Genomic DNA, 27,840 nt, shown 5'->3' on the forward strand with positions numbered 1-27,840 from the left:
CAATGGAGATGTTACTATTGCCCACTTGAGCAAATCTATGAACAATGGGATGACAGTACTACACTGCTACAATTATATCACCGTGAGATAAGGTTACAAAGCTTTCACATTTGAGACTCAGTCATACAATGATGGAACACCCATCCCTCCACCAGTGCACATTTTCCACCACCCACATCCCAGTCCTCACCCTGCCTCTATGGCAGACAATTTCCCCAGTACTCTCTCTCTTATTTTGGGCATTATGTTTTGCTCGAAATTTCCCACCACCATTCAAGTCTACCTGCCAGGGGCAGATGCTAGATAATTTATTTTCCATTGCTCATTTTGAATATCATGAGAGCTTGCATGGCCGTGATTATAAATGTGAATTTCTAGATTGTAGATGGTTGGGTTCCAGAGACATCTCTGAGTGACTCTAGTCCATTTGGTATTCAATTGTGAGTCTCTGGGCCAGGGCTGTTGGTGCGCTGATGGCGCCCAGAGTCCAATTGTGGGCATGACAGCCAGTCTACTGGGTGGGTGGGGACCCGGGGAGGGACAACCCAGGTCCTCTGCCCCCATGTGTCCTGGAGATTTAGTCCTGGAACCTGAATCCCTGGGTCTTGCTTGTGGAAGCTCTTGGTCGCTGGGATTCCATCTGGAGCAGGCAGGAGACTGCACCTGCTCCATCTGGGGTCCCCCTGTGAAATTGGCTCAGTATAGGGCCCAGAGAGATCCGTGGTCCTGTGGTGTCTTCTGGGACTCGCTCGCTGCTGTGTCTCTGGGCCAGGGCTGTTGGTGCACTAAGATGGCAAATTGTGGGCGCGACAGCCAGTCTGCTGGTTGGTGGGGAAAAACCTGTTTATTAACTTTGCTTTTCCTTTTCCTTCGAGGTAGTGATAGGGGCCAGTGGTGAGTGCTTATGACGCCTGCTGGGGGCTGCCCTGGTTCATGGATGTGGTGGGGCGCATGAGCACTTTTTCGAAGATCAGTGATGATGACAAGGGTGCTGGACAGACCAGCCAACCACGGTGTCATCCTGCAAGTCAGGCCATCTACCACCAGCTCCTCCAGTTGTGCAGCCCTGCAGTATGAGTTATAGTGTGTTAAAGTTACCGTAAAATTTGATTTTAGAGACATTAGGAAAGCACGCACGCCTTGATTTCAGTGGGTACAGGTGGGAGTGGAGAAGTTCAAGCAAGCCCTTGGTTGTGGTCAGTGAGTGCGTCTGGGACAGGTGCCAGGCTGCCTGAGGGTGGTGGGGCCCCTGCTGGCCAAGCCTCCCGCTGAACCCACGGGTGGTCTTCATAATTCTGGCATGGTTTTTGGAAGAACATTTTCAAATGAATCATTGGTTAAAGAATCTACACCCTTGCCCACCCCCATGAGCCTACATGCATGAAAGCTTTGAGAAAAATTTTTGGTGATACTCTCGGAATGATTACCAGGTGCTTTTAACTGGTATTCTCCTTTAGAATACAAAAAAAAAAAAAGTTGGGGCTGGAGAGATAGCACAGCGGGTAGGGCGTTTGCCTTGCATGCGGCCGACCCGGGTTCAAATCCCAGCATCCCGTATGGTCCCCTGAGCACGGCCAGGGGTAATTCCTGAGTGCAGAGCCAGGAGTAACCCCTGTGCATCGCCGGCTGTGACCCAAAAAGAAAAAAAAAGTTTCCTGGAAGTCAAATGCTTCAAATAAATGCTATTATGTTTTTTTTTTCTGGCTTGTATCTATTTCTTATTTAAAAGTTCTTTAAGCATCACGATTTAAAATATTGTTAATAATAGGGTTTCTGACTTACAATGTTCCAAAAGCAAGTGTATTACCCCACTCCCATTCCGCTTTTAATATTTTCATTTTGGGGCAACACCCAGCAGTACTCAGGGACTATTCCTGGGTGTGTTGGGTTGCCTCCCCAGGGTTCTGGGGAAACATTTTTGGTGCAAGGATCAAACCTGGAATTCTGACATACCAAGCATGCCCACAGCTGTGCAGCTAGCTCGCTGGCCCCTTATTTTTAAAAGCTGAGACTTTGACATTATTAATTTGGAGTGTTAACTTCAGAAGAATATTTTCTCATAGAGTATAAAAAATAAGAGGGTATCTTGAAATACATGAAAGTTATTCATACAACTATGAGCTTCATACACTTTTCAAACACCTATCCCAACATCTGCGTGACAAATGATGTGACTTTTAAACACACTTCAGGATTATACTGACACTGATTGCCAGAAGGCAAAGTACTGCAACATACTTAATTTTTTTTTGGAGTTATACCTACAAATAGGTCAGAAAACCACTGACCTATTTGTAGGCCTTACTCTTGAACCCTTTGTAATACTTAGCTTTAGATTTGGCATTGAAATTAAAAAGCTTCCCTTGAGCCTAGTAAGCCATAGAATGTTTATTAAATTCAGAAAGCTTTAACTCAAATGATTACTGGAGTAGTTGCTAATGTGTTGGAGGAAAATGTTTTCCTTTTAGAGCATGGCAGGATCTGAAAATTTAATAGATAAAGGAGAGCAGGAGCTAAGCATAGAATTTAATCTTAATTTTATGTGACCTGGGCATCTTCAGAAGGAAATGAAGAACTGAAGAAATTGTTAAACCCGAGGGCTTCTGTGGTAAGTGTGATGAGACTGAAAAGTCATAGCAAAATGTGAAAGAAAGTAGAAAACTGGGGGAACTGAATTCTTTGAATTTGTCTTGGCGCCCTTCTGTCTTGGAGACCGGAGTTCGGTCCTGTCTCCTGCACAGAGGTACCTTGCGGGAGAGGGAGCCTCCTGCTTCTCTGATTTCTCCAGTATATAATTCTCTACGTGTCAGGTGCCCTGTTTGGGGGAAGTAAGTTCTGAACCCAAGTTCTACTCACTTGCGCAGTGATGTTATCAGGCAGACTTTTCAGTCCAGGAGGGGAAATTCTTCTGTAATAAATACTAAAGAATTATGACAGTATGAACACAGCAAAGAAATTTCACTGAGTCCTGTGAGAGCGTAAGGGGAACTTGGTCTAAGGGGATATTTTTTTTATAACCTTTCAGTATCAATATTGCAAATCACAGTGCCCAAAAGGGGAGGAGGGAGGGACGGGAAAGAGAGAGAGAGAGAGAGAGAGAGAGGGAGAGAGAGAGAGAGAGAGAGAGAGAGAGAGAGAGAGAGAGAGAGAGAGAGAGAGAGGAGAGAGAGAGAGATGCACCTGCTATAGAAGCAGGTTGGGGGCATGGTAGGAGGGAACCTGGGGACCCTGGTGCTGGGAAATGTAGTGATGGGTGTTAGAACACTGTACGACTGAAACCTAATCATGAACAGCTTTGTAAGGCTCTATCTCACAGTGCTTCAATTTAAAAGAAAAAAAAAGAGGAACCTGGTCTAGAGAATCAAAGACCCATCTATATAGCAAGGAAGATGTCAGCATAATCTCATTAAAAAATTTTCAATTTCTATTTCAGATTTTTGGATTTTAGGCCATACCCAGAAGTGCTCAGGGCTACCTCGGGTTCTGTGCTCAAGGACCATGTGTGGTGCTGGGGACTGACGCTGGGTCAGCTGCCAGGAAGGCAAGCACCTGCCATTGTACTTTCTCTCCAGATGCCTAAAAATCTTTAGTTTTTTTAAATATATTTTTTGCAATTGAGTCACAGTGATATACACAGTTGCAAAGCTGTTCATGATTGGGTTTCAAATAATGTCTCAACACTGTCCCTTGACCAGCATACATTCCGTACAACCAGTATCCCCAGTTCCCCTCCCTCCCCCGCCCACTTCCTGCCTCTGTGGCAGGAACGTTTCTTCTCTCTCAAATGTTTGTTTTTAGTAAGGGCCAAAGACACTGTAAGATACTTGCCTTGTGCGTGGCCGACTCTGGTTTGACCCTGGCATGTCTGTGGTCTCCCGGGCACCACTGAAACCACGTCAAGGACAAAGCTGGGAGAGCTCCTGAGACCACCAGGTGTGACCGACTCACAGTCTATATGGGCTCGGCCAGAGTGATGGGAAGCCAGGGTGCTCCCCGTCCGGTGGGGCCTGGAGGTGGAGCATGACGGTTGGGAGTCCTGGGTCCCGTTCTGAGGCATCATAGCGACCTGCTGCCATGCTCAGGGGTGCATCAGCAAGCAGCATCACTGTCATTCCGCTGCTCATTGATTTGCTCGAGCGGGCACCAGTAACGTCTCCATTGTGAGACTTGATACTGTTTTTGGCAGGACTCTGCTGTGGGGGTGGGAAACTCTCGGTAGCTTGCTGGGCTTTGAGAGGGAAGGAGGAATCGAACCCGGGTTGGCCTTGTGCCAAATGCCCTACCTGCTGTGCTATCGCCCCAGCCCACTCAGGGGTGCATGAGATGAAAGTTACGGCCTGGAACATGCCAGCCACGTGCTTGACCACTTGAGCTATATTCCCAGTTGGCAAAATATCTTTTCTGACTTATATTTTATTGTATTTTAAAAATTATTTTTGACTTTAGACTCTACCCAGCAGTGCTCTGGGATCACTCCTGGCTCTGAACTCTGGAGGCCATATATGGATCCAGCGATCAAACCTAAGTGCTTTGTGCAAGGCTGGTGTCTTAATCCCTGTATTCTCACACTTCATAATACATGTTTTCATTTTGGGGCCACACCCCGCTGTGCTCATAGCTTGAAACTGATTCTGTGCTCAGGGATCCCTCCTGGCAGAGGTCCAAGAACCACATGTGGTGCCAGGCCTCAAACCCTCGTTAAAGTTCTCTGCCCACACACGCAACAAAATGGTAGACAACCAAAATAAGTATACCCCGAATGAAAGGTGATGATCAACAGTGACGAGTTAGTAACTGATAATTTAATAGAATGAAAGCAGAATAAAGTTTTTCAGAAAAGATTTTTTATTTTCTTGGCACACAGACATAAAAATGACAATCTGCCCCCTAGGTAGAATAGCGGAAGTCATTCACACATGGATTATAATTCACACAGGTTATAACAGTCACAGAAATAATAACATATTTTCTTATCTTTGAAACTTATTAAATTATCACAACATACTGTTAAAATGGCAAACTTCTCATGTTAAAGAGTAAGGCCGATATGCGTTAGGCAAGAACCAAGACAGGGAACCAGTGTTAAACTCTATCATCACTGTATCACTGTCATCCTGTTGTTCATCGATTTGCTCGAGTGGGCGCCAGTAATGTTACAACATGCCAGTCAAAAGCTTACATTCGGTAGCCTGGGAACATTGTAAAGGTGATTAGAGGCTGCCCCAAAAGCCTTCGTTCCTCTCAGAGAGCCCGGCAAGCTACAGAGAGTATCCCGCCTGCACAGCAGAGCCTGGCAAGCTACCCATGGCATACTCGATATACCAAAAACAGTAACAACGATGGTCCTCATTCCTCTGATCCTGAAAGCGCCCCCAGTGCACCATCAGGCTACACTAGCATGCAACAGGGACGAAAGGAGACGTTACTGGCACCCACTCAGATTCTAACATAATGGTACCTAATGCAACCTAACTAAGGACACATTCTATTAAACTTTCTTAAGTCAAATGTCATTTATTTCTCTAAATCTGAAACCGCTATTTTAACTACTTAATTTTGATGTAGTATAGCATGAATGTATAGCATGCCTTTTTTTTTTTTAAGAACAAACAGCTTTTTCTTTTTTTCTTTAAATTAAATCAAATCAATTAATTTATTTATTTTTGCTTTTTGGGTCACACCCAGTGGTGCACAGGGGTTACTCCTGGCTCTGCACTCAGGAATTACCCCTGGCAGTGCTCACGGGACCATATGGGATGCTGGGAATCGAACCCGGGTCGGCCGCGTGCAAGGCAAATGCCCTACCCGCTGTGCTATTGCTCCAGCTCCTAGCATACCTTCTTAAACTTTAAAACAACCATGCAGATTATAGCAATGTTCTTTCATTGCTAATCCTTATTAGGAATTTTATTGTCCTATAGATAATCTAATATGGCTGTTTTGTAACAATTCATTATCTATCTATATCTATCATATCTAACGTTCAGTCACTTCTTTTGCTAAATATGCTGGTTTTCCGTGCTTTTTTTTTAACCACCTTAAATACAGATGTTAAAATAGAGAAACAACTACAACAAACCTCTGATGACTCATGGTTCTCCCAAGCAAGGAAGGAAGGACATTCTTTTAAGAGGATATACACTGAGTAGTGAGGAAGGAAAACTTGGAAACCAGTATGTTTACAGATTAGTATCAAAACTGCCCTTAACTTTGTGCAATAAAGCCTGTTTGGGTTGGAAAAACAGACAAGTTTTTTTTTTTTTTTTTTTTTTTTTGCTTTTTGGGTCACACCCAGCGATGCTCAGGGGTTACTCCTGGCTTTGCACTCAGGAATTACTCCTGGTGGTGCTTAGGGGACCATATGGGATGCCGGGGATCGAACCCAGGTTGGCCGAGTGCAAGGCAAACGCCCTACCCGCTGTGCTATCGCTCCGGCCCCAAAACAGACAAGTTTTAATTTGTCTAAAACAATTTCAGAAGCAGTGTCAGAGAGTTTGTAGGCAATCCTCTGGCAAATTGTATGAACTTCGGGCACAGTATATGACACCTGAAGCATTTACATATTTTTGCTATCCAGAGTTTAGTTCATTTGTCTAACTTTTTTATTCTTATTTTGTAAGCATAGTTAAAGATTGTTTGGTATGTGACCTTTAATTGAGAAAAGTGTTGTAACATCACTTTTAACTTTAAGTACACCACTGAATATTAAATATTTAATTAAATAAAAGGGTCTTTGCAACCATATTCTTTGAACTAAGTATATAACAATCTAAGTGTTTTCATGAGACATAACAGTAAAAAGGAGTTCCATCTAGAAAATGAGTTTAACTAAAAAATATCAACTTATATAAATATTAAAAATCCCTTTTTTGACTTGTTCAGCCTTAAAATATCTTAAAATAACCTGAAAGTCTTTACAAATAATTTTTCCAAATTCAGGATAACTACAAAATTCATGTTTATACATTTGTTATATTAAGATTTTCTTCAAAGGTAAATGTGTCAATACAATTTTTATTAACAGAAAACAAGTATTTATGATGAACCTTACACACAAACTAAAAATAGTCAAATTTTGGAAAACAAAAATTTATTCTTTGAGATTCTCAGAAATATGCTCAACAATTTGCTTCACAAAAATGTAAACTATATCATAGGAAGCTGTAACTGGAAAAAACACTGGAATTGAAGATTAAGTTTATAAAACTGTTTTTAAGAAGAAATTCCTAATGCTTTGTTTATCCCTCATATATTCTATGTATCACTGTCACTGTTATCCCGTTGTTCATGATTTGTTTGAGCGGGCACCAGTAATGTTTCCATCGTAAGACTTTGTTGGGCTGGAGCGATAGCACATTGGGTAGGGTGTTTGCCTTGCACGCAGTCGACCTGGGTTCGATTCCTCTGTCCCTCTCGGAGAGCCCAGCAAGCTACCAAGAGTACCTCGCCCGTACGGCAGAGCCTGGCAAGCTCCTCATGGCATATTCGATATGCCAAAAACAGTAACAAGTCTCACGATGTATCATTAGCACAGTGAATTTTGTTAAATATAATACTGGCACTCACAATATTGTCATTATTATAGCAGTAAAAAAGATAAAAGCACATTCTGAATGTCTGAGCTGCACTTATGAACATATATTAAAGGTAGGCACTTCCATGACTCAGTTCTTAATTATTGAATGCAGTACGGAAGATGTTAGGAATAGCAGAGTAAAAAGGGAGAACATTAACCACAGTCAACCAGGTATATACTATAAATGAAAATGTATATCATGGTTTAAAGATCTTTTAAAATTTCTTTTATTACCTATTCAGATTTAATTTTCAATTATGTGCAAGCAAAAGATTCTATGAATTTTCTTTGCAAACTCTGGATTTCAATCTCTATTTCTAGGCACTTAAAGAATACTTCTTGAATTCAAAAGAAAAACATCCCACTCAATGATAATTTTTCTTCTCTCTCTCTCTCTCTCTCTCTCTCTCTCTCTCTCTCTCTCTCTCTCTCTCTCTCCCTTTTGGATAACACCCAGTGATACTCAGAGGTTACTTTTGGCTCTGCACTCAAGAATTACTCCTGGCGGTACTCGGGGAACCATAGGGGATGCCGGGATTGAACCCAGCTCAGCAAGGCAAATGCTCTATCCGCTGTACTATTGCTCGGACCTGATGATAATTTTTCTTTTGATTAAAATCAAAAGCTATACTTGCACATCACACACACACAAAACTAAGAAAAAAAAATCAATGTGATAATAGTCTAATTGAGCATTTATATATATAAGAGTTTTTAAATGATTAAGGCCTGTGAATATAAAGCATTTAAGATCTTGCATCCATAATACAAGTGACTGCATACTTCATAAATATGTATGAGTCAACTATAAGTCATAGAGTGTTTCAAGAATACAACCAATTGACCAGGCTTGTGTTTCACAGCTAAAAGGGCAATATTGGCCATTCTCATTGGTCAATTCTGGTAGTCCTTTCCAAGGGGATCTGAAAAAAAGAAAAAAATATTTTGTGAATTATATTCTACAACATGTTTTGTTAAATGAACAAAACAGGCAGTGTACCTACTAATTTTAAATCAGAAAACAATAATGTTTAGTCATGTGCTACAAATAAAAAATGAAAACAATAATAGCACTGTAGCACTGTCATCCCGTTGTTCATCGATTTGCTCGAGTGGGCACCAGTAACGTCTCCATTGTGAGACTTGTTGTTACTGTTTTTGGCATATCCAATACCTACGGGGAGCTTGCTAGGCTCTGCCATGCGGGCCGTATACTCTTGGTAGCTTGCCGGCTCTCCGAGAGGGGCAGAGAATTAAACCTGGGTCGGCCGCAAGGCAAACGCCCTACCTGCTGTGCTATGGCTCCACCCGAAAACAATAATATTTAGACTTTATAAGAACTGTGATGTTCACACAAGGTCAAGTTACTTATTCTCACCAGTTACATTTAAAAAAATTCACAATTTTAGGGCAATGGTATGAGGAATTTTAGAGTGGAAATTAATTGATCCCACAATAAAACTTTTTCTAATCAGGTCTAATAAAGGTTAGACTTAAGACCTGAAGGATCAACTCTTTCCAAGTTAACTTTATTCCACAACAAAGCTTAAGAATATTTAAAAAACATCTAAAAATGTCTAGTAGTTCAATATTTTTGGAAAATAACATGAACATCTCTAAAAAATTCCTAAGAACTGATATGACCCAGCAATCCTGCATCCTGGCACCTACCCGAAAAGCCCCCGAACTCTATTCTAACAAGACTATTCATGCTATCAATGGGAGTTTAGGAAATCTGGACCAACTCAAGTGTCCAGAACAGATGGCTGAATAAGAAACCACTGCATATTGGGCAAAGATATCGTACAGCACGGGAGGCATTTGCCTTGCATGTCACTGGCCTGAGTTCGATCCCTGGCACCTATATGGTCCCTTGAGCACCACCAGGAGTGACCCCTGAGCACCACCTAGCATGTGCCCTCCCCACCCTCCGTGAATAACAAAAACAAAAAGAAAAATAAAATAAAGAATGGTGGAAAGCACATTATACAACTTGTATTAAAGAATAGAGTGTTAAGATTTCATTGACACCTCTAGAAAATATAGAAATGAATGATAGGGAAATGCCATTTACCTAGTATATAGCAAAGTGACTAAACACTACTTACATAAATTATATTTCTCCAACAACTTACCTCTCAAGATGAATATAATGTCGGGAAAGTACATTTTTAACCAAAAATATAGTCTTTGCATTTATCTCTGGACCCATCATTTTGGAAAAATATAATTTTGCCCGAAGGAAATACCCAATGGGCCACAGCCATTCCTAAAAAACATGGTTTAAAAGTAAAGGGAACAAAGAACTGTGAATATTTAAAAATATTTGGATAACTTTAATAGAAAAGTTAAAGAGAGATAAAATTCTTACAGGTCCTTGGTGATAATTGAAACCTTTAGCAAGATTGTAGTTGTCATTGTCCAATGCATTGTCATAAACTCCACAGTAAATCATATCACTGCAAAATGATTGAAATACAGGTTAAAAAGTCAGATACAAGAAACATTGGAAAGTTTATCAACAGCGAAGATAGGAAAAGTAATCAGATGATTTTGTCTTCTATAGAATAAGGTCATCATTGATTTAATCTTAAATTACAATAACATGAGTTTAAATGACTTTAATGGAGTCAATGCATCATTTGACAATGGTATCTGCCCATCTGAGAGAAGTGTGGTGAGCCTTCCTCCTTATGTACACATCTAAGCTCCTGGGGACAGCCCATTGGGATCTCTGTTGTATGTCATTTACCAAAATATCACTAAATGATGCATGACTGTAATATGTTAGAGAACAATCAATAAAAACTTACTAGTTAACACACACACATACATTCAAGTATATTATCTTCAAGGAGTTCGCCTGAAGCTAAGTACTGGTTAGTTTAAAGTAAAAAGTAATTTTTCCCCTAGATCTTTAAAATATTTATCACATTAAAATATACATAAAATTTGAGCTGGTATGCGTAAGTTTTTATTGCAAGGTACTACAAAATAAAGATGAGCTTTTATAACTACTACATATTGGAAGTCACTGTTGAAAACTTCTCTATTAAGTCAAAGAAATGGCTCAACGTATTGATTCCCTGTTCCGCATGTGGAAGGATTTAGTTTGATCCCCAGCACTGCAGACTTCCTGAACGTGGCTGTAAGCACAGAGCTGGAGGTTGCCCCTGAGCACTGCTGTGTGTGGCCCAAACTCCCTCCAAAACACACAAAGAAAAAGTTCCTCCATGAATTTATTTATTTTTGTTTTTGTTGTTGTTTTGTTCTATGTTACTTGGGGGCACTGCACAGTACTGAGGGCGTTAATGCAGTGCTCAAATTTGAAACCAGGATCTCACAAGTTGAAAAGCATGTTTTCTACTTGCTTTTCAACGTGTACTTGAGCTGCACCCTTGGCCAATATTTTAAAATTTTATTTAAAAATTAACTGGTATATTATCAGTTTATAAAAATCAGTTGAAAATATCCAGAGAATTTAGACACCCTCATAGAGGATTACAAACCTCATCGTAGTAGATAATATGACAGTTATTTAGAATCGTTATGACTTTTAGTTCACTGAAAGAGAGGAAGCTGTTTACCCACATGGGTGAGCTCTTTATCTGTGGGGTTGAGTTTCATCAGTGGTTCTTAGCAACTCAGAATTGTGCAAATTAATTCACCATGCAGGTAAACAGACACATATAATTTTGGATCTCAAGACTGAAATGACTACATCAAAAACGAAGAAAGCCTGTAAAAGATCTACACCAATTAGACTCAGATTAGTACAGAAAGAAAACTGACAAAATTGATCAAGTTTTGAGGAAAACAGCTAAAGAAAACCAGTCATTCAAAACTCAAGAAAAACAAAAGTTGAAAAGAAATAAAATATAGTTTTATATAGTTATAAAACACATAATTATGAGGTAAAAAATGACTGAGTAAAATGACAGAAGTGGGGGTCAGGAGATAGTTCAAAAGGGCTGGCATGTGTGTGAGGCACCAAAGGCCCTTACCACTGCTATTTAAAGAATTTTATGTTTACATAGGAAGGCGAGGAAGGTGTGGTTGTGTGGGAAGGATAGAGTTAAATCTTAATCTAGAATCACACTAAGTAAGCAACTGTCACTGTCACTGTCATCCCATTGCTCATCAATTTGCTCGAGTGGGCACCAGTAACGTCTCCATTGCAACTAATGCATAAAAATTTTAACTCATTAAATAGCTGTGCGTGTATATATGCATATATCATATATGTGATATATATGCATATATATCATGTAGAAAAATGTAGAAAGACCTAGGAGTAATAAGTTAGAAGATACAAATGATCTCTGAGAAGACAATATGTCTATACTTGCAATGTCCACAATAACTTTTACAATCAGAAAAAATAGACATTTAGAGAGAGGGGGAGTATGAGAGAGAGAGAGAGAGAGAGAGATCGAGGGAGCGAGAGAGAGCAAGAAGAAAACTGCTGCCATAGAGGCAGGAGGGATGCAGGGTATATTGGTGGTGGGAAATGTACACTGGTGTAGGGGTAGTTGTTGAAACCTTACATGACTGAAACTTGATCATGAAAGCTTTGTAACTGTCTCATCATGATTCAATAAAAAAAGGAAGAAAAAATAGACATTAGAAATATTAAATATATTTCTATTTCATTAATCATTAATAATAATTATTATTAATCACTAATAATTATTGTTAAATGTAGAAAAATCAAAGATAATTCAAACACCAATATTCAATGAAAATATAGAAGCATTTAAAAAGTTTAAATACAATTTAAGAGATTTTATTGATAAGCAAAATATAGTCACATAATATCAATATGACTATTTTTTGTGGCGCTACAGGTCAAACCCAGGGTCGCGCTCATGTTCTACCACTGAACTACGTCCCAGGCTCAATATCCACTTTACAATACATATTCCAACTTACTCAGACTCTAGAGTTTTTGTACCAAGATTAAATGTAACTAAATATTAACTACAGTATGAATAATAAACTTAAGTTACAACTTACTCTGGATCTAAAGTTTTCATCCCAAGGGGACCAAGCAACTTTTTTTCTGCAATCTCCAAAGCTTTCCAAGCTTTTTCTGGAGTGAAGAGCTCAGGAGCCTAGTACATTTCAAAAACAAGTATCAAACACTGGAAAATCATAAAATGATGATATTTGACCTGCTGTGGAACATTTGGAACTTGATGACAAAATCTTATAAGATCTAAAACTAAGGAGCTGACTGGGAAGCACTGGTTCTTAATTTCAGAAGTCAGGAAAGCTATCTGCTGCTGGTGTCACTTCAAGAACGGGCACTGGTTTCAGGAGGAAGCTGCTGGCACAATGAAGGAAGAGCATGCTGAAACCCAAGAAATTCCTTTGTCATAGGATTTACAATAGCTCCCTTAAAAAATATGTCTACCACTGATTTTTACTCTCGGGTCATAGTAAAACACCAGAGGTTTTCCACTTCAACAGCTTGAGTAAATTCATTTCTGATACAAAGACTAAAGTGAAAAAGCTTTGGTGATTAAGAATGTGCATTCATTTTCATGATTAAGTGAACTCAAATGCAGAGTGAGCAAAAGTGACCTTTATTTGTTATAATGAATAGCTATGTTTAGTCCTCTTCTCTCCCCTCCCCGCCTCACATAGTTGGAGGTGTTCAGGAATCACTTCTGGCTCTGTGCTCAGGGGTACTGGGATTAAACCAGGGTCAGCCATATGCAAGGCAAGCACCTTAGCTTTTGTAACTATCTCTCTAGCTCCTATGTTTGTTTTATTTTTGATAAAATGGTTCTATCCTTACTGCTTTTTCAGGGGCGGGGGGCATACCCAGCAGTGCTCAGGGTTTACTTCTCGCTTTGCACTCAGTGATCACTCCTGGTGGTGCTCGGGGGACTGACCATATGTGGAGCTGGGACTGAATCCTTGCTGCCTTCGGGGCAGGCAAGGAAGCACCTTCCCCCCTGCACTCCCTCTTTGGCTCAATCTACTTATTTTCATGCTTAATATCCCCGTAGTTTATATCTGAATAAAGTAGTGATGCAATGAGAGTGCAGAATTCTTGGATAGACACAACAAATTAGAGCGAAACAAAGAAAACAGAAAGTGAGTTTAAGCTACCCACTTTAGGTCCACGTTTGGAAAGGCCCAGGGCTTCCCAACCTGCAAGAGGAGGCACTGGTCAAAGCACAGGTGTGCCAGCACAGACCCCACCCCCCCTTCACGGCACTCAGGGCGACCAGGAAGGTCAGAGATAAGGCACCTTTGCATGGTGCAGGCATGCACAAACTCGGTGTGCTGTACAAAGGCCTACATTCTCTATGTGTGTTCTGACATGAGAAATGTTAGGAAAGACTTCATGAGCCACTGGCCATTAGTTTCTATTTTTTGGAAACTGAATGTTAGGATACGAGGCATAGGCATAGATTATATTAATTAGAAGAGACATACAATTAGTTGGCAAAGAGAGACTATTTTAAGCAACTTCATGAATTTGAAAACAAATGGAAATAAAGAGCTAAGTAAACCATATTATAATTAAAAAAAAAACTGAAATAACAAGTGACTTACAACAACCATTGCTATAGTAAAATTGGGCCTGAGCTGGTAGTCACACCAGGGGCTGGAGGCTCCATAACTGTCTTTGTAGATGCCACGTTTGTGAACCAAGTGAGGGTGCTTCTCATTGACATCCGAGGGATCTTCTGACACATAAAATAGTTTTTCAAAGTTGCTCTGTATTCTCCTGTTCCACTCATCATATGACACACTCACAGTCTTCCCTGAAATATAAGGAAAAACTTGACCGTCTTAGCAAATAAATCAATACATTCAGTTATAAACAAAGACAGTAGTAAATAATTCACTTATAAGGAAAGGATCTCTGCTAGCCTAAAATGAAAAGTAATCTTTCTTTACATTATCAAAAAAAGGATTAGACTCTAGACAGTAGCCTCTGAATTGTCTTTGTGTCACTAATATATGTAATATTCTGTATTGGGCACGTGAGCTGAGGCTAGTCTGGACTTTTGGGGGGAGACCACAACTGGCACTTCACTCAGGGACCACCCGCGCAGGGCCTGGGACCCTACACGGTGCGGGGAATGAAACCACGCAGGGCAGGCACCCACGAACTGCACTCCCCGGCCCAAAAGTGAGGCTGGTCTTCAGTGTCAGAAGTTTTCAAAGACTTAAAGTACTGAGTGCCCCCTAAACAGAATATAAAACATCTCACAAAATGGGGCTGGAGTGATAGCACAACGGGTAGGGCATTTGCCTTGCATGCGGCCGACCTGGGTTCAATTCCCAGCATCCCATATGGTCCCCTGAGCAGCACCAGGGAGTGATTCCTGAGTGAGTCAGGAGTAACCCCTGTGCATTGCTGGGTGTGACCCAAAAAACAAACAACAACAACAACAACAACAAAATCCCACAAACAATTCATATTGATGAGATGTTGAAATAAAATTTAGCTTTTTTTTTTTTTTTGGCTTTTTGGGTCACACCTGATGGTGATGCACAGGAGTTACTCCTGGCTCTGAACTCAGGAATTACTCCTGGCAAGTGCAGTGCTTAGGGGACCATATGGGATGCTGGAAATCAGACCCGGGTCGGCTGCGTGCAAGGCAAACGCCCTACCTGCTGTGCTATGGCTCCAGCCCCAAAAGTTAGCATTTCTTTCGCTATTAAATCTTTTGCTATTAAATTTTGCTATATTAATCAGGGTATTCAAGCACTGTATGACTGAAACACAAGCATGAAAATATGTAAATATGTAAATCACCCTCAAGGTGATTCGTTAATAAAAAAATAATATATAAAAAATTTAAAAATAAAAAAATCAATCTTCAATTGAGAAAAATAAAAATTAAAAAAAAGCCCAGGAAAAAATTAATCATACTTCCATTCTTTATTTATATTTTTAATAAGGGTGGGAAAAATTTTTAAGTAATGAACATGGCACACATTACATTTCTACTGAGTAGCAGTGCTCTAGAAAAAGGTAAAGATTTCATAACTTTTAACAAAAATGAATCTTGCTCAAAGCCATATTAAGGAAAATGAAATGCATAAGGTAATAATTAAGCTTCTCACATCTCATTTTAAAGTTGTTACAAAGAGGGGGCTGGAGTGATAGTAGAATGGATGGGTAGGTGCTTACCTAGCACCTGTGTTTGACCCTCGCTCTCCCACCTGGTTCCCTGAACATCATGAGTAATTTCTCCCCACCAGGTGGTGCAGAATCAGGAGTAACCCCTGAGTATCACCTGGTGCGGTGCCCAAACAAAAAAGAAAGCAAACAAGCAAAAATAGGAAAGAAAAAAATATAGTTAGCAATCAAGGGTGCCACTATTTTCATATATTAATAGTATATATGAAATAGTAAGTTAATAGTTTTTCTTTCATTTCAATCTTAAGGCTTTTTAAATATTAAGTAAGTCAAGAATGATTATGAAGGTTAAGAATTTAGACAATACATTTGAAGCTTCTAAATAAATGAAATGAACAGCTTACCATGTCTTTTTATAGTGACTTCACGATAAGGGAAAATGTTTTTTTGAGATAATTCAAGCAACCAACGAACGGCAGATTTACACAGCCCCACAATTTCCACAGCAGACCCATCCCTAAAATTAAAAAATAAATTTACATGCAATGAAATAAATCTAAAAATAATATAACCTCTATCCTGAAAATTATATATAAAATCCAACTTTATAGAAATTAATATTGTATATATGAATTATTTTTTACTATTTTTCTATTACTCACTGTCTTAACATTAAAAATATTTTATGAAGTAAAATGGAATTATAGAGTTAAAGGAGGGAGCTGGGAAAAGATAGTAAGGAATCGGGAAATGATGAGATGAAAAGTACCAGAGAAAAGAGAGTAAACAGAAATATATGATTAAAGACAGTCAGGGAAGGGACAAAAGAACTTGGAAGCTCACTTAATTAATTTTTCTGTTTTAAGGCCACACTGGGTGGTCTCAGCGCTCCTCTCAGCTAGGCTGGGACCGGCCACGCCGTGCTGCGGCCTGAGCGTGTGACGCCCATGTGCAAATTATGCGCTCAGTCTTGGAGCATCCTCCCGGACCCAAACTCATCTTTTGGGGAAACAGAAAAAAAGACATAATCTAGTAATGTACCACAAACAGGTTTTCAGTATAATCTGCAGGGGCTGGAGAGGCAGGGCGGGGGCTAAGGCACATGGGTGGCCTGAATGTGGCCAGGCCTGGTTGGGATCTAGTTCGATTCCCAGGATCAGAGCCGCCCGGAAACATCGCCAAGTGGCGCCCTGGTCTCCCCTGAGCACCATCAGGTGTGACCCAGATGTTCCCAACCATCACGGTCCCCACCAAGCAGCACGTACCCTCCAGCCGCCTGCTGAACCCCTGACGGTTGGCTGAGAATCACCGGGCCGGGACTCTGGGCTTCCTGAGCACAGTCTGGGAGCACTCCCACCCCCAAATAAAATAAATAAACAAAAACCAATCTGCCAAGCATGTAGCACCATCTAGTATTAATTTCCCTCCCCAACAATTCTGGCTGAAGATAGTACTAAGAATAAGAGATCAGATTCTTGGACTTGGTACTGTATCCAACATGGAAATTATAAAAGGATGGGATGGGATGAAGAAAACCAATTAATGGTGGGAAATATACACTCACAAAGGCACTGGTGTTGGAACATTGCCTGACTGAAACTCAATCATGGACAACTTTATTACTGTGTATCTAATGGTGATGCCGTTTTAAAAAGTGAAAAAGAAAAAATACAATTAAGGAGGGAAGTGTCTGTTTATATCGTCTTCCCACTTCTGAATGAGGCTATTCGGTTTTTGTTATTGATGTCTGTGAGTGCTTTATGTATCTTGAACATTAACTTTTTATTTGATGAAGTGAAATTAATCAGAGGGAGAAGGAAAAAATAGCAGGTGATTTCACTCATCTGCAATTTTTGAGATGTGAAATAAGGCTTAGACAGTATCAAACAATGACAAACTTTTGACCTCAGATTACAAACTGAGATTACCAAGCAGGTGGGAAGAAAAAGTAGGAATGAAGAGGTGAACCGGAAGTAACATTGATCACTGGTGATTGGTATTTGGTACTTGGTCATTGGCACTTGGGTGGTGGTGAGGTTCAGGAATTGTGCATCAAAACCATAGACATTAATATTACTGTAAACTTGTTACTAAATTACAATATATATTCATAAAAAAACCCTTACAATAAATTTAAAGCATATATCAAAAAACTAAGGGGGTAAAAGGCTCAAAAATGAAGGGATATCATAAACGACAGAACAATTAGTTATTTTCTATAGATTTTTAAAACATAATATAATGAGATGTTTACAATAAAAGCACTTCAGGTTAATGAATCATAAAATTTTTCTTTGTGATGCTTATAGAGAACCAACTCATGAGAAGTGACTGAAGAGAACAGTTTTCTTGATGACTGATAAGAGGATTGGTACATGTCTACTGGGGAGAGAAAGTGCTGAGTGGAAGGAATGGAGGGAAATATTGACCGATTTATTAAAGACTTCTCGGAGATAAGATGAATGCTTCTTAAACTGATTTTTTAACAGGGCAAAATACTATGAGCACTAGACACCAAACCCCACCTGGGTGTGGCCGGGACCCCTCTGTTTCTAGCTCTGTCACTTTCTCCCATCTTATCCATCCATGTGCCGCAGTTAGAGCCATTTCCTCCATAAACAAATCCTGTTTCTTCATCAACGCCTGCAGTTATATTAAAGCCTAAAAATGTAGAAGAAAATAAAGGACTATGATAAATTAGACCAACTGCTCAGTGGAACAATTTAGTAAAAGAATAAAAATTGAAGATGTGTACAATCTACCTCACAATAACATTATTTCTAACTCGAAAGAAACTCAGTGTGCACTTGGAGAAATGTACAAGGATATTCTTGAGAACACTGCTTATATTAGCAAGAAAATGAACATAGCTGCTGAGTATATAAATAAATAAACACCAGGCCTTACACATCCAGTGAGAAACTCTCTGTACCATTTGATGGAATGAACTGGGGAGCCCCGAAGACAGCTGAGCGGCTTCATGCATTTGCCTGGCCAGAATAAGGCCCTGAGTGTTGAAACTGCCCCCTGAGGCAGCTGATGGACCTGCTGTTTGACATCCAAGTAAAAATGGGCCCAGGAAACAGCTGTACTATCATCTCTCTGGCCCCTTGTTCTCTTTTGAAAGACTCTGCGGGTGGGGCAGAGCAGAGAGATAGTACAGAGGGTAATGCACTTGTCTTGCATGTGGCCAACCCAGGTTCAATCCTGTACCATAAGGTTCCATGAGCCTAGTCGGGAGTGATCCCTAAGTACTCAGCCAAGAGTAAACCATGATCATTGTTGAGTGGCCCCCAAATTAAAGAAAACAATCCTTTTGTTTTTGCTGTTTCTTTAAACTGCAAGCAACAGTTTTCAGGAGCTACTCCTGGCTCTATGCTCAGAGCGGTGTTGGGAAGACCATGAGGTACTGGGGACTGAATCAGGTTTTATACTGGGAACTTAGCATGTTTTGCTAAATGAAATAGTTAATTCTAAAAGATTACATAGTATATGATTCCATTTATATATTTTTTCAAAATGATAAAAATACTGAATGTATGACCGATTAGTAGTTGCCAGAGATCAGGAATGACTGGTATTATTATTACAAAGTGGTAGCCAAACTTTATGATGATCCAACAGTACTATTATTGTGCAGTGTTTACAGAGTGCTATAAATAGTGAAAATCTACATAGAACCAACACACCCACAAATTCATATAAAACGTGAAAATTGAATATGGTTTATAGTCTAGTTAACAGTACTAGCTTAATGTTTATTTTCTAGCTTTGATATTCGATTATAGTTATATAAGATGGTATTACAGAAACTGGGGGAAAGATTCAAAGTACTCTGATATATCACTTTTGCAACTTTTAAAAACTCAGCTTTAAATTCCTTAAAAATGAGAAGATAAAAAAATCTACAACCACATAAAATAAATCATCTAAGACTAAAAACTGTGCAGTAAGTCACTGGAATGTCTCGAAGAGTAAAGGGTAATAAGACAAAATAAACTGTTACTCTTGTAGTGACTAGTAAAGGGAGTATGTTGTATGAACAGGAATATAACTTCAGATAGGTTAAAGAGCATATCTGATTTACTTCTGCATACCAAATAAACCCATTTATAAAAGGAATTTTAGAATAGTCTAGAGATATCCTAGCTCTGTCATTTTGTAGCTATGTGGCCAGGAAAATTACCGTATCTGTAATATTTATAATAACAATGAGAACAATATAAATTATCCTCAGTGTTATTCAGAGTATTCAATGAGAATATAACTGATGTTTATATTCTCATTACACTAAATAGTATTTCAGTAAGTAGTTAACATATTGCAAATATATTTCCTTTAGAAACTAAAACTGAGTCAGTGAAATCTTTAACTGTGCTAATATATATATATATATACATACATACATATATATAAATATATCTATTTTTTTCTGGTATATTGTGAAGTTTTACACACAGACAAAATAGTAGTTACAAGGTTTAATTCTGCCTCTGAAGTAAATGCTTAGTAAGAACCTAGAGCTATGTACCTTCATCCTTCATGTTTCGGTCGATCTGGGGACCAGCATTCCTTTCTCGAAACTGTATTCCCTGAATGTGTCTCTGCATAGCTTCCTGTATTATTTCAAACAATGGCTGATCCTGTTTGAGATACAATTGATGTTACTTCTGTTAAAAACTACTTTTTTCTTTCTTCCTTTAAATGCCACGATTGAAATTTAGTGAAAACATTTTGGAGAAACAGGGGTCTGAGGGGAACTGGGAAAAGCAGTATCACTAACACACAAATAATACAGTTGAATACTCAATATACTGTAGTGTAGACTATTCATATACATGGCATGAAATAATATGCAATATTGATGACAGTGGATATGAAATCTTGTGAGCTTGCAGTTTTTGTTAGATTGACTTGTACAGCTAGTAAGTGAATCTAGCTTATTATACAGAAATCTGAATTTAAATTGGCTTACTATTCTTTTTTATTTACATGCACAAAAATTATGATAAAATATATTCTAAAGCAGAACTTCAGGTAAAAGACACAGGACAAAAATATTCTTGCAATATATGTATCTGTAGCACTGTCATCCCGTTGCTCATAGATTTGCTTGAGCGGGCACCAGTAGTGTCTCCATTGTGAGACTTGTTGTTACTGTTTTTGGCATATCGAGTATGCCACAGGTAGCTTGCCAGGCTCTGCAGTGCGGGTGGGATACTCTCGGTAGCTTGTTGGGCTCTCCAAGAGGGACAGAGGAATCAAACCCCAGTTGACTGCGTGCAAGGCAAACGCCCTACCCGCTGTGCTACCGCTCCAGTCTAGTATATGTATCATGGGATACAAGTATATGCTAGATCTGAGGTAGCTTAGAAATCTCCTCACAAAGCAAACCAACTAACCTAATGGACAGGTCAGAAGTGACACAATTATACTCTCATTGTACTTTTTTTGCTTTTTAGGTCACACCCGGCAATGCATAGGGTTACTTTCTGGTTCTGCACTCAGGAATTAGCCCTGGCGGTGCTCAGGGGACAATATGGGATGCTGGGAATCGAACCCAGTTCAGCTGCGAGCAAGGCAAATGCCCTACCCGCTGTGCAATTGCTCCAGCCCTTATTGTACATTTTTGAATGGAGAAAAACACTCAGATGTTTACTTACTGTGCACTATTCATAAGACAAATTTTGAACTCCTTGGACAGGATGTCAGGCTTTTCCACACCCAGGCTCCCTTTTTCCCTCTGACTGCTCTGTGGGTGCCCCACACTGTAAGTCAGGCGGGACTGGGCAGTTCATCCTAAACTAGGCTTCAATCCACCCTGCGTTATATCATTATTAAATTATTTTTTAGGTTTTTTTTTTTGCTCACACCCAATGATGCTCAGGAACTACTGGGTGGTAATCCTGGTTCTGCACTCAGGAATTACTCCTGGCGGTGCTGGGGGGACCATTTGGAATGTTGGGGATCAAACCCGGGTCAGCCGTGTGCAAGGCAAACGCCCTGCCCGCTGTACTGTTATTGTGGCCCATCGTTTTTGTTTTTGATGTCTTCCCTCATCCCTGATGAAATGCTACTCACCTTTGGAGGTTCAGTTTAGGTGAAATTTTAGTACTTTCTGAAATCTTTCCCAAGACCCTGCATTTCTCTCCCTTTTATGGAATTACATATTATTTCCCATACTCTTCTGGTAATAACAATTAAAAAACATATTATTCATAGTATCTATTTCTACCAGATTGCTAGCTTTCTAAGAAAGGAGCAAATGTTTTATGTTTTTTTTGTTTTGGGGGCACATCTGGCAGTGCTCAGGACTTATTCCTGGATCTGCACTCATGAACTACTCCTGGAGGGATCAGGGAACCATACGGGGGTATAAGCATCAAATGTGGGTTGGCCGTGAGTAACGCAAGTGCCTAACCCATTGTTCTATTGCTGTGGCCCCAGAAAGGATCAAATCTTATCTCTGCAATTGTTCATAATATCAAAAGATGTGAAATAAAATTAGTATGTGAGAACTCTTTAGATTTGAATTTTTAATTACACGGCTTGAGGGAATGGGGGCTCCCAAGCAATGCTTAGGGGGTCCAGGCCACTCCCCATGATCTAGGCCAAGCCACTGTGATGGTTCATTACTGCCGTGAGTCACCAGGACCACAGCCTGCAGTGCTCAGGGGTCTGCAGATTCCACTTGGCGGGGCTGGGGACTAACTCGGGCACATGCTCCTGTCCTCAGAGCTACCCCCAGGCTCTGCTCCATGTGTTGGGATATTAGAAACCAAAGGTCATTTTCTAAGAAAAAAGTAATTTAAGAAATGGTCTTTACCAGTGTGCCAGCAGGCAAAGGAACAGAATCATCTGTTGGGTACATTCTGGACACGGGGCACCGGAGGATATCTAGGCCATTTGGGACCATTTGACAGTAATCCTGAATACACTGCAGCCACCACCACACGGCGTCCCGGCAATTGTATCTGGCGCAGGTTCCTTCACCCAGGAGATTGGGAATGAGACCATGTCTCAGGGTAGCAGCAAACGCTAAAATAATATTCCTGAAACAACAGAGTCAGGCATATCATTGACAGGAAAACAAACATTGAAAAACTGTCAACAAAAAAGTCACTTTTAAAATTTCAGAAGCATTTTTTAATCCTAATTAAAATTTTTTCCTTAGAGAGTTGTTGTGGTATTACAGAACAAGCACTGAATTAAAAGTTAGGATCCCTGATACATGATAACTTCTCAGTACCTTGCAAATCATAAGGCCCAGGATGAAAGAGTGAGTGAGTGAGAGAGAAAGAAGAAGAAAAGTGCCTGCCATAGAGGGAGGCTGGGGCGGGGGTGGGGGGGAGTGGGAAGGGCAGAAACAGGGGACCTTGGTGGTGGAAATGTACACTGGCAAAGGGAAGGGCTGGAACACTGTAAGACTGAAACCCAATCATGAACAACCTTGTAACTGGGTAGCTCATAGTGATTCAATTAAACAAAGAATCCTTGATTCTATCCTCTGCATTTTTTAAAGCAAGTCATATGATTTACGCTCTGTGATTTTTTTTCCCCAACAGGGATTGCACCCTGTAATTTTTTTAAGTCCTTAATAGCTCTAGATTCTAGTTTTGAAATCTCTGATTTTTCAAACTCTAAGTAACTAAAAACATGAACTTATTTTAGGTGGATGCTAAGAAGAAACTAATCATTTAAGAAAAGAAATAGGTAAAAGCTGACCTTAGAAACATAATTCTGGGGCTGGAGCAATAGCACAGTGAGCAGGGTATTTGCCTTGCACACAGCCGACCTGGGTTCAATTCCCAGCATCCCATATGGTCCCCCGAGCACTATCAGGGGTAATTCCTGAGTGCAGAGCCAGGAGGGATCCCTGTGCATAGCCAGGCTGACCCAAAAAGCAAAAACAAATAAACAAACAAACAAAACCCCATAATCCTTTTTTCTTCTACTTTTTTTTTGACAAACCCAGCACTGTTCAGGTAGGGATTACTCCTGGCTCTGTGCTCAGGGGTCATTCCTAGTGGTAATCAGAGGACCATATGGGGTGCCAGAAACCAAACTGGTGTCAGCCACGTACAAGGCAAGCCACCTTAAACCCTGTTTTATCTCTTAGATCCAAAACATGATTTTCTTTTAAAAACTGGTAGAAGGTACTTTAATTTTTTTTTCTTTTTGGGTCACACCCAGCAATGCACAGGGGTCACTCCTGGCTCATGCACTCAGGAATCACCCCGGCGGTGCTCAGGGGACCATATGGGATGCTGGGATTTGAACCAGGGTCGGCCTCGTGCAAGGTAAACGCCCTACCCGCTGTGCTATCACTCCAGCCCCGAGGGTACTTAAATTTTTAAAGCATTATTCTGTCATATATCAAATGACAATGTAATTTATAAGATAGCTTGGAATCCTAAACGGAACATGAAACCATGAAACTAAAAGAAAGGTTTAATTTCTAGTTTTGCCATCTGTATGCCTTGGAAAAGTAACTAAAGACACTCAGGCCTCAGTGCTTTCTGAAATCACTGAGAAATTTATTGATTTTATGTTTCAGTTTGGGGCTAAAGTGATATCACAGCAGGCAGGGCATTTGCCTTTCATGCGGCTGACCTGGGTTCGATTCCTCTGTCCTCTTGAAGAGCCTGGCAAGCTACTGAGAGTATCCTGCCTGCAGGGCAGAGCCGAGCCTGGCAAGCTCCCCGTGGCGTATTTGATATGCCAAAAACAGTCACAACAAGTCTCACAATGGAGATGTTACTGGTGCCCGCTCAAGCAAATCAATGAACAAGGGGACAGGAGTGCTACAGCAGTGCTATTTTTCTGATGTCAGAACAGTAAACCAGTAACTGGTGCTTTTTTCCTGTCCCATGAAAGTTTTACCTACAGAGCTGTGCATTAGGACTCTTGGACTTTTGAGCCACTGTGAAAACATATATTTCCTTTTGCTAACTCTGTCTTCCTTACTATAGGGTGAAGACTCACACGGGATGGGAGATGTGCGCTGAAAATAGAATATAGACCAAACACGATGGCCACGCAGTCCTCTGTTGCAAACCACAACGCCCAAAAAGAGAGAACAAAAGGGAACGCCCTGCCACAGAGGTGGGGTGGGTTGGGGGATGGGGTGGGAGGGGAGGAGGAATACTAGGAACATCGGTGGAGGGGACTGGGCACTGGTGGAGGGATATAAATAAAACGCAAACATGAAAGTTCATAAGTTTGTAACTGTAACTCATGGTGATTCACTAATTAAAAAAAAAGAACACTCTTTTAAAAACACAAGGTGATCACATGGAATTCTTAATTAAAGTGCTCTGATGGCTTCCATTGTCCATAGGAAAAGATCAAGCGACGACACGCTGCTTGACTGAACTTTCCTCTTGACCTGCCCTTCCCGCCTGGGGTCTCACTGGGCCTGGTCCACAGAGGCGCTGCGTGAACACTGGATGAAGGCATAAGCCAGCATCACAATTGTTTCTCTCAGACGAGCAGTGTCTAGAGGAAAAGGCTGTCGTATACCTGAACTTGACCATGTATCATAGCAATACTTCATCCCCTCCCTCTCAATCTCCTTATCTTGCTTTATTTTTCTCATGGCTGAAATAATAACTGTCGAATAAACATTTAGGTACAAGAAAAAAAAGAAAGCCTAGCATTTAAAGGCACCACAATTTGCCCTTTTTGGGGGCGGGGGCAGCACTTCGCAGTGCTGGAGGAGGGGCTTGCTTCCCGTGGGCTCGGGGTCCTTGTGGTGGCAGGTTCCCTCTCCATGTCCTTCTGGTCTCCTGACCATGGAGCACTCTCTTCTGCCCAAGATTCTGCATTTCTTTTTTTCCTGTTTTGGGTGTTTGAGCCACACCTGATGGTGCTCAGGGGTTACTCCTGGCTCTGCACTCAGGAATCACTTAAGGCAGGATCGGCGGTGCAAATGGGGTGCCGGGGACATCGAACCCAGACTGGCCACAGGCAAGGTAAGTGCCTCACCTGCTCCACTAGGGCTAGATTCTGATTCCCCAAGGTTTTGTATGTCCAAAAAGCTCTCAGTGAATGGTGACATTGCTGGTGTCTGCAATACTTTGAATGGCAATGCTGAAGAACTTCTCTTTTCTACCTCTGCTAAATTCATTCATGCTGTTCTGAATGAACAAAACCTCATTTTTTTTCAAAACCTCATTTTAAATCTATAAAATATAAAACTGTAGCTTGAAAGGTCAAGACATAGAGAAAAACATGATACAGTTTTTGACTTCATTTTCTACATTTTCTATATTTTTCTGTGACTTCCAGAGCCAGCAATCCCCTCAATGTAGTGGAATAAAAAGTGGTAGAACTAAAATTTTACCATTTAGGTTCTTTTATTTAATTTGATCATATAAATTTGACCATTTAGTGAATGATGCTAACTGTTGGAATATTTCCCCTTTTTCAGCTGCCTTCTGGAGATAATTTCAGAGGCAGTTTCCCTTTTGTCACAGAAGCCTAGCTGATCTTTGACACGCAGATTTTAGGTGCTAGCCAGGCTTGACTGGACTTTGTAGATTCCAGGCTCTGGCCCAGCCTAGTCTTTGGGATGTAAATTTCAGGTGCTGGCTAGTTTGTAATTGACATGTAGATTTCTTGTGGCAGCCCAGCCACAAGAAATCGGAGTAAATCCAAGTGTAAATCCAGTGCTTTCAGCCCAAGGAAGGCTTCCTTTTGGTTTTGTATCTTCGTTGGGGGGGGGGGGGGGGGCTAGATTAATGGCCTGCAGATACAAGAGAATTATGTTGCCTCAATGTTCTTCCTGTAAGATCTTTTGGTTCCTTTGGTGACGTCAATGTATTGCGTCAATGTATTGCGTCAATGTATTGCGCCCTTTGGAAGGGCCATGATCAATAAAAGGGGTTTGGAGAGAAGGAGAGGGGGTGGAGAGTGTATGGAGGGAAGATTGGAATAAACTGCAAGTGAGACCAACCATCTTGGCTCCATTCCTTCCTTCGCCTGCCGCATCATCGCCATCAATCTCCCCGGGGTGGGGAAGCAGCTGGAGACTACGAACTCGGGTGGCGGGAGAGACAGCTGCTGCCCTAGGCCCTGTGCCTGGCTCGGTGCGGTGAGGCGTCCCTTCCCTCGCCCGCGCCTTTTTCTTTTTAGTTTTACACACTAACAGTGATAGTTATACGTTTATATTTCATTGAAATAAACCAGAAAATACTGAAGATAACTTCACTTGTGACCTTGAAAGGCTAAAGAACTTGGCAAAACTTTGATGCTTTTGAATTTCCATTGGTACTATTAAATGAATATATAAATGCAACAAGATATCTAAGGAAAACATACCTCCCAAAACATCGAGAATAGGTTAAGAAGGAAGGTTTAAAGAGTTTCATTCAGACATGTAATGAGTTGCAAACGAATAAGTTTCTCCTACCTGGCATCTAAGTAGCGTCCAGGAATCAGCAGTATGCCTCTAAGTGCAATAAAAGTGTCCCTTCCCCAGCAGCGGAAAAGACCAGAAGAAAAATGAGGTAAGCCTACCAAAAAACACAAAAAGTAACATTATTCATCTTAATAATATTCTCATCCTGCCTTCACGGCAGAGCCTGGCAAGCTCCCCGTGGCATATTTGATATGCCAAAAACAGTAACAAGTCTCACAATGGAGACGTTACTGGTGCCTGCTCGAGCAAATCGATGAACAATGGGACGACAGTGCTACAGTGCTAATAATATTCTCAAGTTTATGACCTCTATTATATAGCAATGGAATAAACATCTAATTAGTACATGATCTATATAGTAGTGTAAAAATCAAAAACACAATTATGTTCAGAGACATCAGTTAATCATTCCAGATGAAAAGGTAGTTTCATACTTGGTGGATCTCACGTTTTATTGCCTCATCTGACTATGTGCTCTAAAGCTATGGGACATCAACGTACTACAGCGGTAAGGCACTTGCCTTACGTGTAGCTGACCTGAGCTCAATCCCTGGCGCCACACGTGGCACCTTGTGCATTGTCTACGAGTGACTCCTAAGCACAGATCCAGGAGTAAGATCTGAGCACTCCTGGGAGTTGCTTCGAAATCAAAAGAATTTTTAAAAATAATATTAAAAAAAACCCTAAGGTGCCCTCGGCGCCCCGTCTCCTGACCTGGCCCCCTAACTGCGG

General features: G+C 40.6%; 1 protein-coding gene across 1 annotated transcript in view; it reads right to left on the minus strand.

The window, feature by feature from the left end:
* Window positions 1–4,822: 4,822 nt before the first annotated feature.
* AGL (amylo-alpha-1, 6-glucosidase, 4-alpha-glucanotransferase) overlaps window positions 4,823–27,840 on the minus strand; it is an 83,837-nt gene continuing 60,819 nt past the window's right edge. The window contains exons 25-34 of the mRNA XM_055145505.1: window positions 27,100–27,202; window positions 22,513–22,738; window positions 20,218–20,329; window positions 18,212–18,347; window positions 16,091–16,203; window positions 14,147–14,358; window positions 12,593–12,690; window positions 9,948–10,035; window positions 9,712–9,845; window positions 4,823–8,499 (exon numbers count right to left, since the gene is read on the minus strand). Coding sequence (XP_055001480.1) covers window positions 8,382–8,499; window positions 9,712–9,845; window positions 9,948–10,035; window positions 12,593–12,690; window positions 14,147–14,358; window positions 16,091–16,203; window positions 18,212–18,347; window positions 20,218–20,329; window positions 22,513–22,738; window positions 27,100–27,202 — 1,340 coding nt within the window. The 3' untranslated portion in view covers window positions 4,823–8,381. The remainder of the gene's footprint in view (window positions 8,500–9,711; window positions 9,846–9,947; window positions 10,036–12,592; window positions 12,691–14,146; window positions 14,359–16,090; window positions 16,204–18,211; window positions 18,348–20,217; window positions 20,330–22,512; window positions 22,739–27,099; window positions 27,203–27,840) is intronic.

Source organism: Sorex araneus, chromosome 8 (assembly GCF_027595985.1).
Source record: "Sorex araneus isolate mSorAra2 chromosome 8, mSorAra2.pri, whole genome shotgun sequence".
NCBI classification, from domain to species: Eukaryota; Metazoa; Chordata; class Mammalia; order Eulipotyphla; family Soricidae; genus Sorex; species Sorex araneus.